This window comes from Miscanthus floridulus, chromosome 19, assembly GCF_019320115.1.
Source record: "Miscanthus floridulus cultivar M001 chromosome 19, ASM1932011v1, whole genome shotgun sequence".
Lineage (NCBI taxonomy): Eukaryota > Viridiplantae > Streptophyta > Magnoliopsida > Poales > Poaceae > Miscanthus > Miscanthus floridulus.
The window spans coordinates 21,727,254-21,742,014 of record NC_089598.1 but is presented as its reverse complement, the minus strand read 5'-3'; the positions used below and the strand labels follow the sequence as shown (position 1 = coordinate 21,742,014).

At 45.6% G+C, this 14,761-nt stretch overlaps 1 protein-coding gene and 1 pseudogene across 3 annotated transcripts; both read left to right on the top strand.

Moving 5' to 3' along the window:
• Positions 1–673: 673 nt before the first annotated feature.
• On the top strand, positions 674–3,157 carry LOC136528770 (uncharacterized RING finger protein P32A8.03c-like). Of its 3 annotated transcripts, XR_010777141.1 has the most exons (4): positions 677–1,225; positions 1,308–1,423; positions 1,545–2,638; positions 2,673–3,157. XR_010777141.1 is itself a non-coding variant. In XM_066521753.1 (3 exons), the coding sequence occupies exons 1-3, from the start codon at positions 1,037–1,039 to the stop codon at positions 1,927–1,929; spliced, it is 687 nt and encodes a 228-aa protein (XP_066377850.1). In that variant the 5' UTR covers positions 674–1,036; the 3' UTR covers positions 1,930–3,157. The 3 variants fall into 3 exon arrangements, 2 of the variants coding, with proteins under 2 accessions (XP_066377850.1, XP_066377849.1); XM_066521753.1 differs by having other exon boundaries at positions 674–1,225; positions 1,311–1,423; positions 1,545–3,157; XM_066521752.1 differs by having other exon boundaries at positions 1,545–3,157.
• A 928-nt stretch (positions 3,158–4,085) lies between these two features.
• LOC136530105 (U1 spliceosomal RNA) lies at positions 4,086–4,236 on the top strand (annotated as a pseudogene).
• The last annotated feature ends 10,525 nt before the right edge of the window (positions 4,237–14,761 follow it).

Genomic DNA, 14,761 nt, shown 5'->3' with positions numbered 1-14,761 from the left:
AACGGACGACGACACGCTCCGCTCCGGCCCTCTCTCTCTCATCTCATCACTCATGTCCGCTACTTTGTCCTGTCAGGTTGGCCCATTCATTCGTCTTGTGGGAGGACCAGCCCCTTTCAACTTACCTGTTGCGGTTGCACTGACCACCAGATCCAAGCGCTTGTTTAGTTCGCGAAAAGTTTTTTCAAAAAGTGCATGGAGCATTAAATGTAGACGAAAATAAAAACTAATTGCACAGTTTGGTTGGAAATTGCGAGACGAACGTTTTGAGCCTAATTAGTCCATGATTGAACACTAATTGCCAAATAAAAACGAAATTACTACGGTAGCCAAATTTCACACTTTTCGCGAACTAAACGCACGCGAAACTCGAAAGCGCTGCTCTTCTCGTGCTTCTGTTCATTCTGATTTTGGTTTTTGATACGGATGTTGGTTTACGCTTTATGACATTCCAATCCGGCGTTCATGGAACTACTATCGAAATTATTCGGACCATTTTTCAGTGTCATTCCATTGTTCATCGCTGATACCATCGTTTACTCTGTTATACTCGATGGACGAGTCTCACGGCAAATCCATCCATGGCGTTTCACTGCAAATTTCTGTCGACAAAATAGATATCCCACGCAGTAGTTTTCAGATGCAGCAACACCTACAGGTCGGCAGAACGAGATCTTTCCAGAGGTGGCAGTGAGTTCTTTCACCGCGAGATAGATGCAGTGCGGGTCGGCCGGCGATCACATCAGTGTGGTGTGGCCTGACCCGAGCTGATCCGACCCCAATAATTCTCGCGGTCTCACTCACCAGTGGATTTCCTCGCCATTACGACGCGGGGCCCGCCGCACCAGACCCAACCCATGCCATGATTCGATCCCTTCCCCCGGCACCCCACGTCGTCGTGGGCCCCCGGCTCGTCGCGTCCCCGCGCGTGTATTACACACACAGGCGCCCGCCTGGTGTCGTCAATCGATCGTTGCTGCGGCAGCGGCGGCTTGTGGTAGAGAGGACTACTGAGGACCGGAGGCGTGCTGCGTGAATGGTCATCATGGCCGGGATGCTCCCCGGCGTGGAGTGCGCGCGGCGGCGGCGGCTCCGGCAGGCCGGGGCCGGGGCGGGGGCGGGGGCGGGGGCGGAGGCGGCCGGAGGCACGAGGCGGTCCTCCTCCTGCCTGTACGCGGCCGGCCACGGAGGTGCTGCCCTTGGCGCCGGCGGCAATTCTGGCAAGGTTGGTGATTGGCCTGTGTTGTCACGATGATAAGCATGAGACCGGGGTGATTGGTTTCTTAATTGGGAGCTTTTGTTTGCAGCAGCGGGGCGGCGTGATGGAGATGATCCACGGGTGGACGCTGGACAGCAATGCCCGGGAGGCCAAGGAGCGGCTGGACCAGAAGCTGAGGAGCAAGAGGGAGGCCGCCATCAAGAGGTAGACCTGCCACCCGACACGACACGTCGGTCGATGCATTCATATCCATCCATCCAGAGGTCGTCGTTTGTTCCGTGCCAGCCTGAACAACAGCAGGTTCCTAAAGATCTCATCTTTGCAGGCATCACAGCACGGGGAGCATAAAGCTGAGCAGACCGCCGCACCGAAGCACCAGCGGCGGCGCGGGCGCGGACGAACGCGGCGAGAGGTCGGCGCTGGCTCCGGCGATGTCCGGCGTGCAGCGGGAGGTGTATTCGAAGAAGGGCGTGATGCGGCGCCTGATGCGGTGGAGCCGGCCGCGGTGGGCGGCGGCGGAGCAGGCGGAGTGCGCGGTGTGCCTGGACGAGTTCCGCGCAGGCGACGTCCTGGCGCACCTGCCCTGCGGCCACCGCTTCCACTGGGCCTGCGCGCTGCCCTGGCTCGAAGGCACCTCCCGCTGCCCCTTCTGCCGCGCCGCCGTCGACGCCGCCGCCGCTAGTAATAATCCCCACGGCACCTCCGCATAGACAGAGGCTCGGGCGGGGGCTCTTGCCCGCGGGGCCGCCGGGGCGACCCAGAAGAGAGCGCCTAGTCGTCGCTGTCGACCCACGCCAGCCATGCGGCCATGCCATTGCCACGCTAGTGGAGTGGTGACTGGCCTTGTGTGGCGCAGAGCGGAGGACGGCGAAACGCGCACGAAGAACCCGTGGGCGCCTCCGACGGATTTGCACGCTTTGGGCGCACACAAGGCAGAGTTCGGCATTGGTTGTGCCGTCTGCACTTTGCCGTGTCCTCTCCTCGATCGCGAGGAACTGAAGAGCGTTTTTGTTGTGGCGGCTGGGGCGCCGCCGCCGCACACTTGTGTTTTTGGTGTTGGCGGTTCCAGTACGTAAGACTGTCTCCAAAAATCATGCTTCAAAGGGAGAAGGCAAACACGGCAGCCATTTTGCGTAGCATCCGACGCGCAAGGCAAAAAAGCGTCTTCGTTCTCGACGACGCAAAACGAGAGAGAGAGAGGGAGCAGGTGTGGGGCCCGGCATAGGGGCGGGGCAGCAGGTGCGCCACCGCAGCAGGGGCAGCCCTCGCCCTGCGCCGGTGCGTCGCCGCAGCAGGGGCAGCCCTCGCCCTGCGCCACGCCCGCGCCCTCGCTGCGGCCCACCTCCCCGCCGGCGCACGCCCTGCTCTGGTGCGCCGCCACGCCGAGGGGCGCCCGCGCCCGGGCCCATCAGCGCCTCTGCGCCACCACGCCTCTGCGCCGCCGCGCCGAGAGGCGCCACCACGAGTCGAGCAAGACAGAGAGAAAAGAGAGGAAGGGAGAGAAAGAGAAGAGAGGGGAAGAGGGCAGGGAGGCAGAGCGGAGGCTCCTGGTCGCCGGTGGCTGGCCGGTGTTCCAGCGCGAACTGGCCGAGGCAGCTGGGCGGCGACGGTCCTCGGGAGGAGCTGAGCAGGACGGGGAAGAGAAGGCAGAGGGGAAAAAAAAAGAAGAGCAGAGCAGGAGAGAGGAGAGGGCAGCGGGATTTGGGGCTTCCTGCTCGGTCATCCGTTGGAGGGTCAAGGAATGGGTGCCGTAGCTTTCGTTACTGTGCGTTACCTAAACGGTGAAATGGGTATTCGATTTAGGTCACGTTGTTGGAGTCAGTCTAACGCATGTGAAAATGGTCATCTGATCTAGGAAAAAAGAACTGTGGTTTGGACGAACTAGGAAAAAAGAAGTGTGATTTGGACATCAATCGCCTCTGTGTACAGAGTTACTTTGAACTTAATAATTGTATGTTTGCTCGGTTCAAGATAACGCAGTTCTGTTCCGCGTCCCTTTAGGATCTTGTTCCCCGCTAATCACACAGGATTCCAAGTTAGAACTGATTTTTCTGTTAAAATTCCTGCAGTATTAATTCTCGCGGAATTTATGCTTCCCAAAGGATTCCAAGTTCTGTCCCCGTTCGGCTTGCTGAATTTTAACTGAAACTGATTAAAAAACACCGTTCTGGTTGAATGGTGGTGAGAGAAACACAGTTCCGATTGAAAAAAAAAGCCGAACAAATCGGACGGGGCAAGGTTGCGGGTCTGCACTACCATACTTGGGGTCTGCAGAGTGCAGACTGAGTGCCAGTCCTCCCACAGACTGACTGCTGACCTAGGCATCCCCGGGCTCCGGGGACTCTGGTCCTGCAGGAGCGCAGGCCAGAAGCCAGGCGAACTCAGCGTTCCACTTCCACTGCGACCGGTCCTTCCTCTACCACAGGCCGCACGACTCTGAAGTCTGAACGCTGGCATTGACAAGCCGGAGGCACGCCAGATGGTTTTGGCTCTTCCATGTCCGTGCAATAATCCATCTGGCGTGGCCCCCAGGGAGCGCGTACGTGTAATCACGTGCCCTGCATCACGGAGCGACGTGCCCTGCACCACGGAGCGGCAGTTCTTCGACCTGTTCGCTCGATTTTGAAGAAAATTTCAGGCCCTGCACCACGGCGTGACCAGTTGTTGTTACTGGGCCATGGGCCCCGGAACGAATATGCCGATGGGCCATCCATATCTGCCTAGCTGCTGCCATAGTGCCATATGGAGCCCGTTAGAAGGCCGTGATTGAGACGCTTCAACTTGGATTTAGTCCCAAACGAAAACTTTAACATGATGCGAGCCGTGGGCGTCGATATAAAATCAGAGGTTAGGCTACCTTGAAAACCTACTTACCTGGACGTGGTCTATGGGTGATCGAAAAGGCCCATGTCCTAGATCAATGGTCCACATTGCACATGGTGGATGTGTTGTCTACCATCTCCTCGAGTAGGAGAGTGGACGTCGTAATTTATGATAGATGAGGTACACATTCGCACAGCACCTATTATATTAGTCTAAAATTTAATTTAAGGTAAAATAAAATACATTCAACAGAGAACAACTTGGCAGGTGGATGTGATTTAGTCTAATAAATTGTAAAATGCTCAAATAGTTATAATTACTTGGAAAATTAATGCATGTATGGGACAAACCTTCCAATTGTGATAAAATATGTACTTATATTCTAGGATTTGCGGCATGCATGGTGAATTGTTTAAGACATTTTTGGCACTATAAGGTGGCTATCATGAAGCAGGAGCTTCACAACATCCATCACCTAAGCCACTAGTGATGGAACCGAATCACTGAGAAGTTGATGTCGTCGCTCCTTGTGAATATAGCTAGCTAGTGTCTATTGTTCTTGAATTTTAACCCTCTATTCTAATCATGCCAAGGTGGTTTTTTCACATGAGGATGATTAATGGGTTGCAACATGAATATGATTTTACTAGTGTTAGTTCATAAACTTTTTAGGACTCTGGTACCATGTTGTTTCTCTATTTTTGCAGCAACTACTATGTTCTTGTCCAATATTGTGTTCGTATAAGTTTGTGTTTTCACTAAATCAAGGTGACCAATAATTTGTTGTCGGATATTGCTACTCTTTTGTTAATAAGTAGGCTAGATGAAAATATTATATCTTCTTTGTCCAGAAATAGAAGGTTCAAAATTTCTAGTGCAAGTGTGATCATCTTTTGTAGATTGCAACCAATCTATTATTGTTCAAGTTTGTTTTGGGATGTTCATACTGGTTGGATTATCCATTAATTATAGCGTCTAACTAGTGAGTACCTACCATATTAGCTATGTTTGTACCTTATATGCACTAATTTGCCATGACAACACGATTAAAGAATTAACCTATTTTGATGAGACTATCTATATATGTTTAGTCTCAATATGATTTATGTATTTAGACTCATGTGAAGCAAATGTCAAGCAAATAAAATCGACTGCAAGAATGGTCTACAATAAGAAGGTGCATGCACCCAAACATAGTCTCATCAAAATAGGTTAAATAATGCACTCTAATCTCTTTTCTTTTTGTAACTGATTGACAACCCCGATTAAAACTTACACAAACTTGCACCTGTAGCCTGTTGCCGTGCGTTGTCAACCTCCGACAACGGTCGACGGACAGCACGTAGTTCTCCATGAGACCGTGTCGAGCTGTGGTCTCGATTAAAAATCTATACACGAGCTATTGTCCATATGTACCAGTACATTGCACCAGCAGTTCAGCAGCATCAGCAAAGCATGTGAAGTATGAACTACCCCTTACCTGCTAGCTGCTTAGCTAGAGAATTGTTTTGTCACTTCGACACCCTTGCATCGATCCGTTGGCATGCATATGTACACATGTACTATACTAGTACTATACAGCAGGCTCGGCATATTTCCAACCTCCCAAATTCATTCCTTAGCTAACGTAACCAGCTGCCGTCATGTATCGCAAAGTCGTCGCATGGGTTCTCGTGGTCGTCTTCCTCAAGGCCGGTTTCATGTGCTTCCGGATCCCCAATCTGCTCCACGCGCACTCTCGGTACACCCTGACAAGCTCACTTGCATAATTAGTTTATTTTGAATTTGAATTTCTAGTTTCTACTACTGCAGCTTAATCATGCAAGCAGCAGCAAATCGATCTGTGGTACATATCTGAGATTCAGCTCTAGTTGGGATGAAGGCATGGGTCGCCGCCGCCGGCGTTACCCTGGCCGCCGGCAGCGGGGCCGGGGCCTAAGCCAACAGCGCGCAGCAGGAACAGGAGGTGGTCCTGGGGACGAGGATGACGGGGCCGCCGGAGCTGTCGAACATGATGAGGTCCGAGGCGATGCCTGTGTGGATGCCATCGTTGAAGAGAGCCTGACATCGAGCTAGGTGTCTGCTTCCCCTCTTGTATAGTTGTATGTGTGTTCTCCAATTCCTTCTTAGTAGAACTTGAACGTAAAACGGTGTCTGGTTTGAATGTTTGTGTATTTGTCGTTTGTGTACCCGTCACTGTGAATGAATCTGTGATACTTGTGCTTATTTGAAATTCACTTTGATTGTTCACTAAAACATCTATCCCTGTATTTTCACCGAAATAATACTACTGATTTTAAAACCTTGTCAGTTCACAATGTAAAACAGCTATAATCACCATCATTATTACTTCAAAATAAACCATAACCTCTTTGCAAAAAAAAAAAAAAAACAGAGAAAAAAAATCTGCTTACGCTATTCCATAGAGCAAAGAAAGTACCTCCCTAGAATTCCAGAATAGGTACACCATCTATTGTAATTCCAGTTCTTTCCCTTTTTTTTTCCTTTTTTCCTCTTGCAAATATGCACTGTTGTTCGATCCTCGGTCTTGGTGACCTCTATCGTTTGAAAGACCTCTGCAATTTGATTTTTTTCTTGAGTTCTTGATGTTTGGTGGTGGCAATGGCGGTGGTAGTGCCGTAGTAGGGTGTTTCATTATCAATAATGCTGTTAACATTCATAAACGGTTATTGAGGCTGGTTGTTTCTTCCTTACTGAGGCTTCGACTGCACATCATTGTTTAGCTGCTTCGTTGATTGCCTCAAAACGATTTTCTCTTATGTTATTTTTAGTAATTGTTGTATGACCAACAACACTTTTCTATGACTGAAGAGTTCTGAGATTGTTTCATTATTGAGGTTCTCTTGAGAAGTGCAAAGCACACTGTCCAATGCCAAGACCGTTAACTACTATTGAAATAATTGTTTCATCACCAACATCTAGAGCTTGGGCTTTGATCTTAACAAATCTCTAGACATAATCTTCTAATGGATCTTTATCTTGTTACTTACAGTTAAACATACCTATGATTCTAAGCGACAATTTTTTGAAACCTTGTAAATTTTTATACAATGATCCTTCAGTTATAAAAAATGAATTTGCACATTCATCCCATCCAGCTGAAGTGACAACTGCTTCAAAGCTCATGACAAGTTGCCGAGGGTCAAATGCTCCATTGAACTTGGACACATTCCGTGGGTTATACCCAATTGTCCACTGATGGTCCTATAATTTGATGGATCCGTGGGTTATACCCAATTGTCCACGGTGGGACCTGATTTGTTTGTCCATGCAAGGTACTATTTTTTTTCTAGTTCATAGTGAAGGGAACATGATGCCTAAGAGGGGATGAATTAGGCCACTTAAAAACTGGGGGACAAATTAGGCCACTGTTGGTATTTATTAACGCACACAGAAAAGATCCGTAAGCGCACGGATACCGCTGTAGCTTTTATCTGGAAGTATTCCAAGTATCGTATCCACAGGGAAACATGTGAGATTAACTATAATCTAACTTAACCAGGAGTAGCAACACGACTTAAGATAATAGGAGTATAGAGGAGATCACAAAGGTCTTCTAATTCTAATGTTGGTAAGCTGTGTCTTGTATTGTTCAATTCTAGGGATGTTACCAAGAGAAACACAGGCAGAGTATGTTTCCTATAGTAACTAGGTCTTGCTCGGCCTACAAACGGGAGGTGGACTACAAATGATTTAATGAGGCTATATGAGTCATCCTCGCGAGCTACCACCAATCCGAAATGTAGGGTACATCCACGAGTAATCGAGTCTAAACACCACGCTTACACTACAAATACTACTTTAACCTATGACCAATAGATAAAAGCACTCAAAAGAGTCGCAAACCTGAAGAACAATATAAACATGGTACTTACTTGAATCAGAAGTTGATTACCAGAGAAATCTCAGACGTAAGCTCAGGTAGAACTTGAATCCGCCAAGGTAAAAGCCATAGAGAAAGCACCGACTGACCGGTACTACCTCCAAACTCTTCCTTCACTCTCTATTTCACTATTTCTAATTACAAGATTAGATCCTATAGAGCACTAATCTTCTCTTGATAGCTGGCTCTGATCCTAATGAGGAGGATATGAATTAGGGTTTCAGGATGGATTCAGGGAGGGAGGTAGGGGCTGCTATATATAGGGGGCAACGTCAATTCTGGACCCTCGGATCAAACTGACTTAAAACAACGGCGTAGATGTGATCTCCAAGGTGGTGGAAAACCGACATACGAAGGAGAGCCTGACAGGTGGGGCCCACAGGCTGGTCACCCTAGTGGTGGGGTTGGCTGGCCCCACCTGTCAGCCTCTTGCCTTGATCTTCGATGGGTTGCCTTCTAGAGTGTTCTAGAGTCTTCCCAAGTCAGTTTCGTCGTAGATTAACGTGATTTGCTTTGACGAATAGGTCCTCCTTAATGGTTTTCTGATTAAACCCTGCTAAAAACATAGATTCACCAAAACTCGTGGAATTTATTAGTTTAAACCCTTAGACCTATGTTTAGTGATGGAATTAAATATATATGCAGGTTATATTGATGCTTTATAATTGATGTTAATGACCGTCAACAAGCTCCCCCAAGCTTACCCTTTGCCAGTCCCTGAGCAAAGCTAAACTCAGCAATGAATTAGGAGTTGCTACAATGTTTTCACTCGTCAAAAGTACACATGCGTTCAAACAAGAATTCTCCTCCGGATTAGAATAAACCGATCTGACTTTCAAACTTACACATATTACCTTCAACCATGGGGCTTCTTAGCATTCACTTGGATCTTGAGCAATTGAAAGACAGAACGATCAAGCCAAACAATATGTCTCAAGTTCTTTGTTCAACTATTGTTCTAGAGTTTTTATAAGTTTTTAAAATAAAACTCAGAGATTCCTTTGTATGACACTCTCAAGTCTTTTAATATATGTGGTATTTGTGGATTCTCACTAAGGCATAAAAATGATGTTGTGCCTTTTCTCTTCCTACCACTAAGGCTTTATGTGGAGTACAGAGGTAGGGAGAAATCTAGGGCATACTTGCAATGCAGATATTGTAAAGTCAAACAACGGATCCAAAAAGAGTTGAGTCATACAATCAAATTAAGATGTGCATGTCTCGAACACTTTTGTGTCCATTTGTTTCTCAACTCTTTTCTTTTCTTCTCTTTTTTATGAATAACTTTTATATAGCCCCATGTCTCTTTTCTGCAATAAAACTTTAGAGAGATAGCAACAAGAACTTGGAGCATTTATTTTGAGTAGAAACCTAACAGCATGTTTTTGTGTTCACCCCCAGTGTAGGGGTAGAACATTTTTGGGTGGATCTAGATGAAAAGCATATTTTTGTGCCTACCCCCAGTGTAGCAGTAGTGGATATTTGGGTGGTGTGTACGTGATCTTGATTTTAAGAGCATGACAAATCTCTCATAAGGGTCACAAAACTTGACAAAACTCAATGCAAAAGCAAGCAGCATATATGTGGAAGTTTTTGTAGCCTAAATAACATGTATGGCTCTGGTGGGAATTCAAGCTTTGTCATATAGGAACTTATCATGTAGTATTTTTTTTGTATTTTTCAAAAGATAAATCTCTAGAACTTTAGTGTCACTTGGAATAAGATAAACAACAGCTCAGACCTTCTCATATCATATCCGTCAATTACCTAGACTTAAATCAAGCATGTGCTACCCACGAGTTTCAAGTTTAGAGTAAATCTTTATATCAAAACAATCTTATCCAAAACTTGGGAGAATTTAAGGCTGAAAACTTGGTACTTGAAAGGAATTATAATAGAGCAACTATTCATCATTTCTATTTAAGAGATTATTCAGAGTCCTCTTTATTTGTTTAACAACTCTTAAAATAAACTACCATACACACTCTTTTTTTATTTTACTACTACAGGGATAACTATTTATTTTGTTTTCATTCATCATTTTTTAACTATTTAAAAAAACTAAAAATAAAAGGAGAAAGAATACTTACCTGGATATACGGGAGTGCTTCTTCCCCAAACTAGCTCTTTCGGTGAGGGTTCGATGTTGTAAGTCCTTCGAACCGGACTTCTCCTTGTGAAGTTCATTACTGTGCACCTTGGTTTGCTTTGAAAATGAAGATTCTTGTGGTGGCGCCTCTAGTGGTGATTTCACCTTCTTCTACCAAACCCATCTTGGTTCTGAGTTTGATTATGGTTTGATAGGTTCAGAACTTGTAGAAATTTGGGGAATCGACTAACTCCCCCACACTTTGAAGTGTGTCCTGCTCATAAGACAAGGTAAAGATCAAGTGCATGGGCTCTGTTGGTGGGAAAACACCAATAGAGTCAAAAACTTTATTTATTCTTCTCTATCCTTAGGCACATTGAACAAGATGAAGTTGATGTTATGTGCTTTTTTCAACTATAACATGAGTGATAAGATCAGAAGATTGAGCATGAATGTAGCGTTTAAGTACATTTGGCAAAAAGGGTTGAATTGCTTAACTCATGGAAGAATTGTCTATCTCTACATAATGTATCAATCTTTATATAATTATGACCATCATCTTCTAGAGATAAGATGTGCACTTTTTAGCTCATTTGATTAAGACTATGAGACCAAGAAAGTGGTGCTAGGAACAAGCTTAAAGAACTAAACATGTTGAGTTAATCAGGTTGGATCAAGTAAGTTGTAACTCTGAACATGTTTGTTTCTTATTTATGTGCCTACCAGAATCAAGGAAAATTCTTTAAATAATGACCATTTACCTTAGGATGTTACCTTTGTTATTAGAGCGTGATGACACCATATGACGATGGGTAGATGACTCGTGATGGTCCTTCCCTTTTGCTTGAAGTTTTCCTTGTTCGGCTAGCCTCGCATCTTGAGCTGGTCATGAGCTTCTTGTCTCCTAGATTATACCCCTTTCTCATTCTTTTGTCATGTCATCTTTTTGCTCTTTGATCCTTGACATTTCATTGGACCTTCTACCTCACCCATTCATTGTTTATGTCTCAGATCTTGATTTTGCTTCCATAAATGATCCCCTGTTGGTGAGGGCTTTTGGGTCTATTAATTTGTTTGTCCACTTCCTATGAGTGAGTGCTTTTATTGTAGATCTTGTTTTATGGCACTTGTCTTCTTCATCTTTGTTCCATAGCTACAATGGTGGCTGGGTTTGCAGATTTATGCCAAACCATGGACATGCGTAGCTTATATTAATTCATCCAGTTCTTCATGAGCTGTGTCTTGCTTCAAATCCAATTTGAATTCATCTCGTGACTTACACAAATTGAATTGAGAGTTTCCTGTAGGGGTTAGTCTAACAAAATATCTAGCATATACTAAAGCATACTATCGGCTCAAAAACTAACCTAGATACCATGTCTAATTTGATTTAGAAAGACATTTTAACCTAAGCACCATGCTTAATTTAAAAACCTTTGAAAGTAAAATCAGCACCCCTAAACTAAGAACATACTTTAAACCTTAAGCATACTATAGCAAACAAAGATAGCATGAAAGCATTATAAAGATTTATTCAAATAGAGATGAAAGAGCATGGTTGTTATTTAGCAAATTGAGCATGACTTGAAGGTAGAGATAAACAAGATAATTTAGTTACAAGGCACGAATTGTTTTTGGAGAAGTCTATCCCCCGCTTGAATTTTGCAACAAAATCAAGTTTGAATGATAGAACTCTCATGTGTGAATGTGATTCAATGTTGCATGATGATTGGTTGGACATACATTGCGTCGTCATCCTTCGTTTGGTTTGGTTCAAACCAGCAATGGTTAGTGGCAAAAATGCCCGAATGAATATTTTTCACAATTATATTTCTATGCTCATTTCACAAGGACATTATAGCAAAAGGTGAAAACTCATGTTATCTCCTGAAAGTGCTTGTTTTAGGACAAAATGCTCGTCCTTGGGAAACCTTTGAATTGCGCTTCAAATTAGTGAAGTGGTTTCTCCTCCAACACCAACCTTTATGTACCTATCTCAAGATTCATGCCAACATACAACAAGATCTACAATATTTATGATAAACAAACGCGTCTACAACCACCCTTTCAAAATTTTTGTGAACAAGAAGCATGAGGGGGTTGAAGATCTCATGTGTGACAATGTTAGAGAGACCGATTGATTCAGGAGATTTCTCATACGAGCATGGATTCGATGGGTTTTTATGAAGTAGCTTCCTTACTCATTGATGTCATCTTCCTTTTCAAGCTCTAAGGTTGATTCTTCATGAATGTCCAAAATTTCCCTTGGATTGGTGACTCTCGGGTTGATCTTATCTAAGGCCTTTTCCAAACTTGGATGAGTCATGTTTGTTAAGGAGATTGACTTGAGCTCATCGTTCGTATCTAAACTAGGGTTAGATTCTACCTTTAATGATTTGGCCTTGTCCATCATTTCAATGGCATATAGATTCTTAATATCCTCCATCCGTTGTTGTTGCTCTTCTTGGTCTTCCTTGTGGCCTCCATGACTCCTATGCTTTGGGTGTCTTAGTGAATTTCTAGGATCATCATGAGACTCAGGAGAAATAGCATAAGAGGGATCATCGGGGTCAAGGATGGGTTTATAGATGGGTTCGGATGAGACATTTATTGGGGGTATAGAAGGGGAGAGGATAGGAGTGATTTCTAAATGGCTTGGCTCTCATTCTATGGGTTCACTAGACATGCCATCCTTGAGTTCTTCTCAATGTCCTACATGGGAATAAGGATGCTTTCTAAGAGATCCCTTCTTGAGAGGATTTGAATTATATTCACTCGAAGGTCTTTTATGTAGATGACCATTTAATGTTCTCCCAAAATCAGCATCAAAGAGGTCATCCTTAATTTCAAAAGAGAATTCCAAAGGTTGAATTTCTTCTTTCCATGAAGGATTTTGGGGTATTGATGCTTCAGGATTGATAGCTAAATCTTGGGATTGGAGTGGTTCTGATTTGGCTATCAAAACTTTCTCTTCTTGTTCGGGGGATGATTCCTTCTCTTCCTCGGGGAGTTCACCGTGAATGCTAGTGTAGGGAATGTGTCGGGGTTACAACCCCGGGGTGTCTTAGGACATCAATTAGTTAGTGGGCCACGTAGCCCACAATATATCAGCTAGCAAAGGCCCGAACGACCGAGGCCCAGCTGATCCAAGAAAACTAGGCCAAGCGCTAAGGCAGAGGTTGGCCACGACCCCTTCAGCGGACTTTGCTGCATGACGCATGAGAGATGCATGACCTCTCCACCGTCCTGACCCCTTGGAGTAACGGGGAGAGGTCAAGCCTAGCCAAACTTGCTCGCTTTGGCCGGCAAAGTTAGGCACGCTACTCTGACTCCGCAAGGACCAAGGGGACGACAATCACCTTGGTTCGGTCAAACGCCATCCCTGTGTAGACAAGGCAATAATGCACGGCGGTGATGACCAGTATGGTGATCCACCATCCAAATACGGTCCGACAGGATGCATGTACGATTCTGCCCATCACAGGACGGGATCTACGATGAAGTCCTTGACTTAGAGGCCATCTAGACCGACAGAAGCCATAACCCCGATGATCGGGATCATGTCCCTCAGTTCTTCAAACCAACAAGGTGATCGATGACCTAGGGGTGGCTACCAACTCCTTAGGAAACTAGGGAGCAATGACGAAGACCATAGTATGGATCACGTTGCACGGGATGGCTGGTGAACCACCACTGTGCCTACAGTGCCACCACAATCGGCACAGTAGCACCACGTCACTCCATGCCATGACGTGGCCACAAGACCATGATGACAACCACACCCATACATACTCCATAAGACGGTGTAACTTGCAAGCCAAGATACCTAGGACCTCCCTTAGGCTCACGACCCTTCGGTTGGGAGAACATTCGTCTTTGTGTATGCCATGGCCCTGAACTCTATATAAGGGTAGCAAGGGCACCCCTCATGGGGATCAAACTCTCATTCACTCATTCTTACACCATAGAAGGGCTCCTGATGCTTCCCTTCGGGCAGCCCATCTCCTAGCTTTAGGTCTCCTACCTCTTCCACCATTCTTGCACCCCCATTGTAAGAACTTTAGAGCATTCAAGCGAGGAACATGAACTCGATCATCTTTGAGACTAGACGTAAGGCTTTGGCCTAAACCAGTATAAATCCTCATATCTTTTGGATGCTACCATTGTCTTCCTAGAGCAGCGCGTCAATCGTATAAATTTACTAGTCCGATTTACAAAACACCAACAATTGTCGCGCTAGGTAGGGGACAGTCACGCACTCTCGACTGTTGAGAAGGAAGCGATGGATCCTCACACCGTTGGTGGACTCGCTAGTGGAATGGCCCATGGTGGCCACATCCGCTGTGAAAACTATGAGTTCACCAGCGTTGAAGGGCTAGCGCCCGCGTCCACCTTCAGCCGCATCCTAGGCCTCCGCTTTAGGAATCCATGTTGGATAGAATAAATGTTTTTCTTTAAATCGTCAAAATCACGTAATCATACTAAATTATAAGCACTTATGACACAAACACTAAAATTTCTATGATCCGTGTTGCAGATGCCAAATCGCCGATCTAATCATCTAATGAACCGTGGACATGCGCCCACCCCCGAACCAGCCAAACCAAATGGGGGGCATGGTGGCAACAACCGTGGCCGTGGCCGTGGCCGTGGACGTGGAGGGATACCCTTCAACCTGGAGAATACCCCACCACCCGAGGAGAACATTCTGCTACCACCACCACCG

What these genes read in the sequence shown, in the direction of transcription:
- LOC136528770 (XM_066521752.1), top strand. Translation starts at nt 1,037, where the DNA reads ATGGTCATCATGGCCGGGATGCTCCCCGGCGTGGAGTGCGCGCGGCGG. An exon ending in CCGGCGGCAATTCTGGCAAG is followed by an intron (nt 1,226 to 1,307) that starts GTTGGTGATTGG and finishes TTTTGTTTGCAG; the next exon opens with CAGCGGGGCGGCGTGATGGA. An exon ending in AGGGAGGCCGCCATCAAGAG is followed by an intron (nt 1,424 to 1,544) that starts GTAGACCTGCCA and finishes TCATCTTTGCAG; the next exon opens with GCATCACAGCACGGGGAGCA.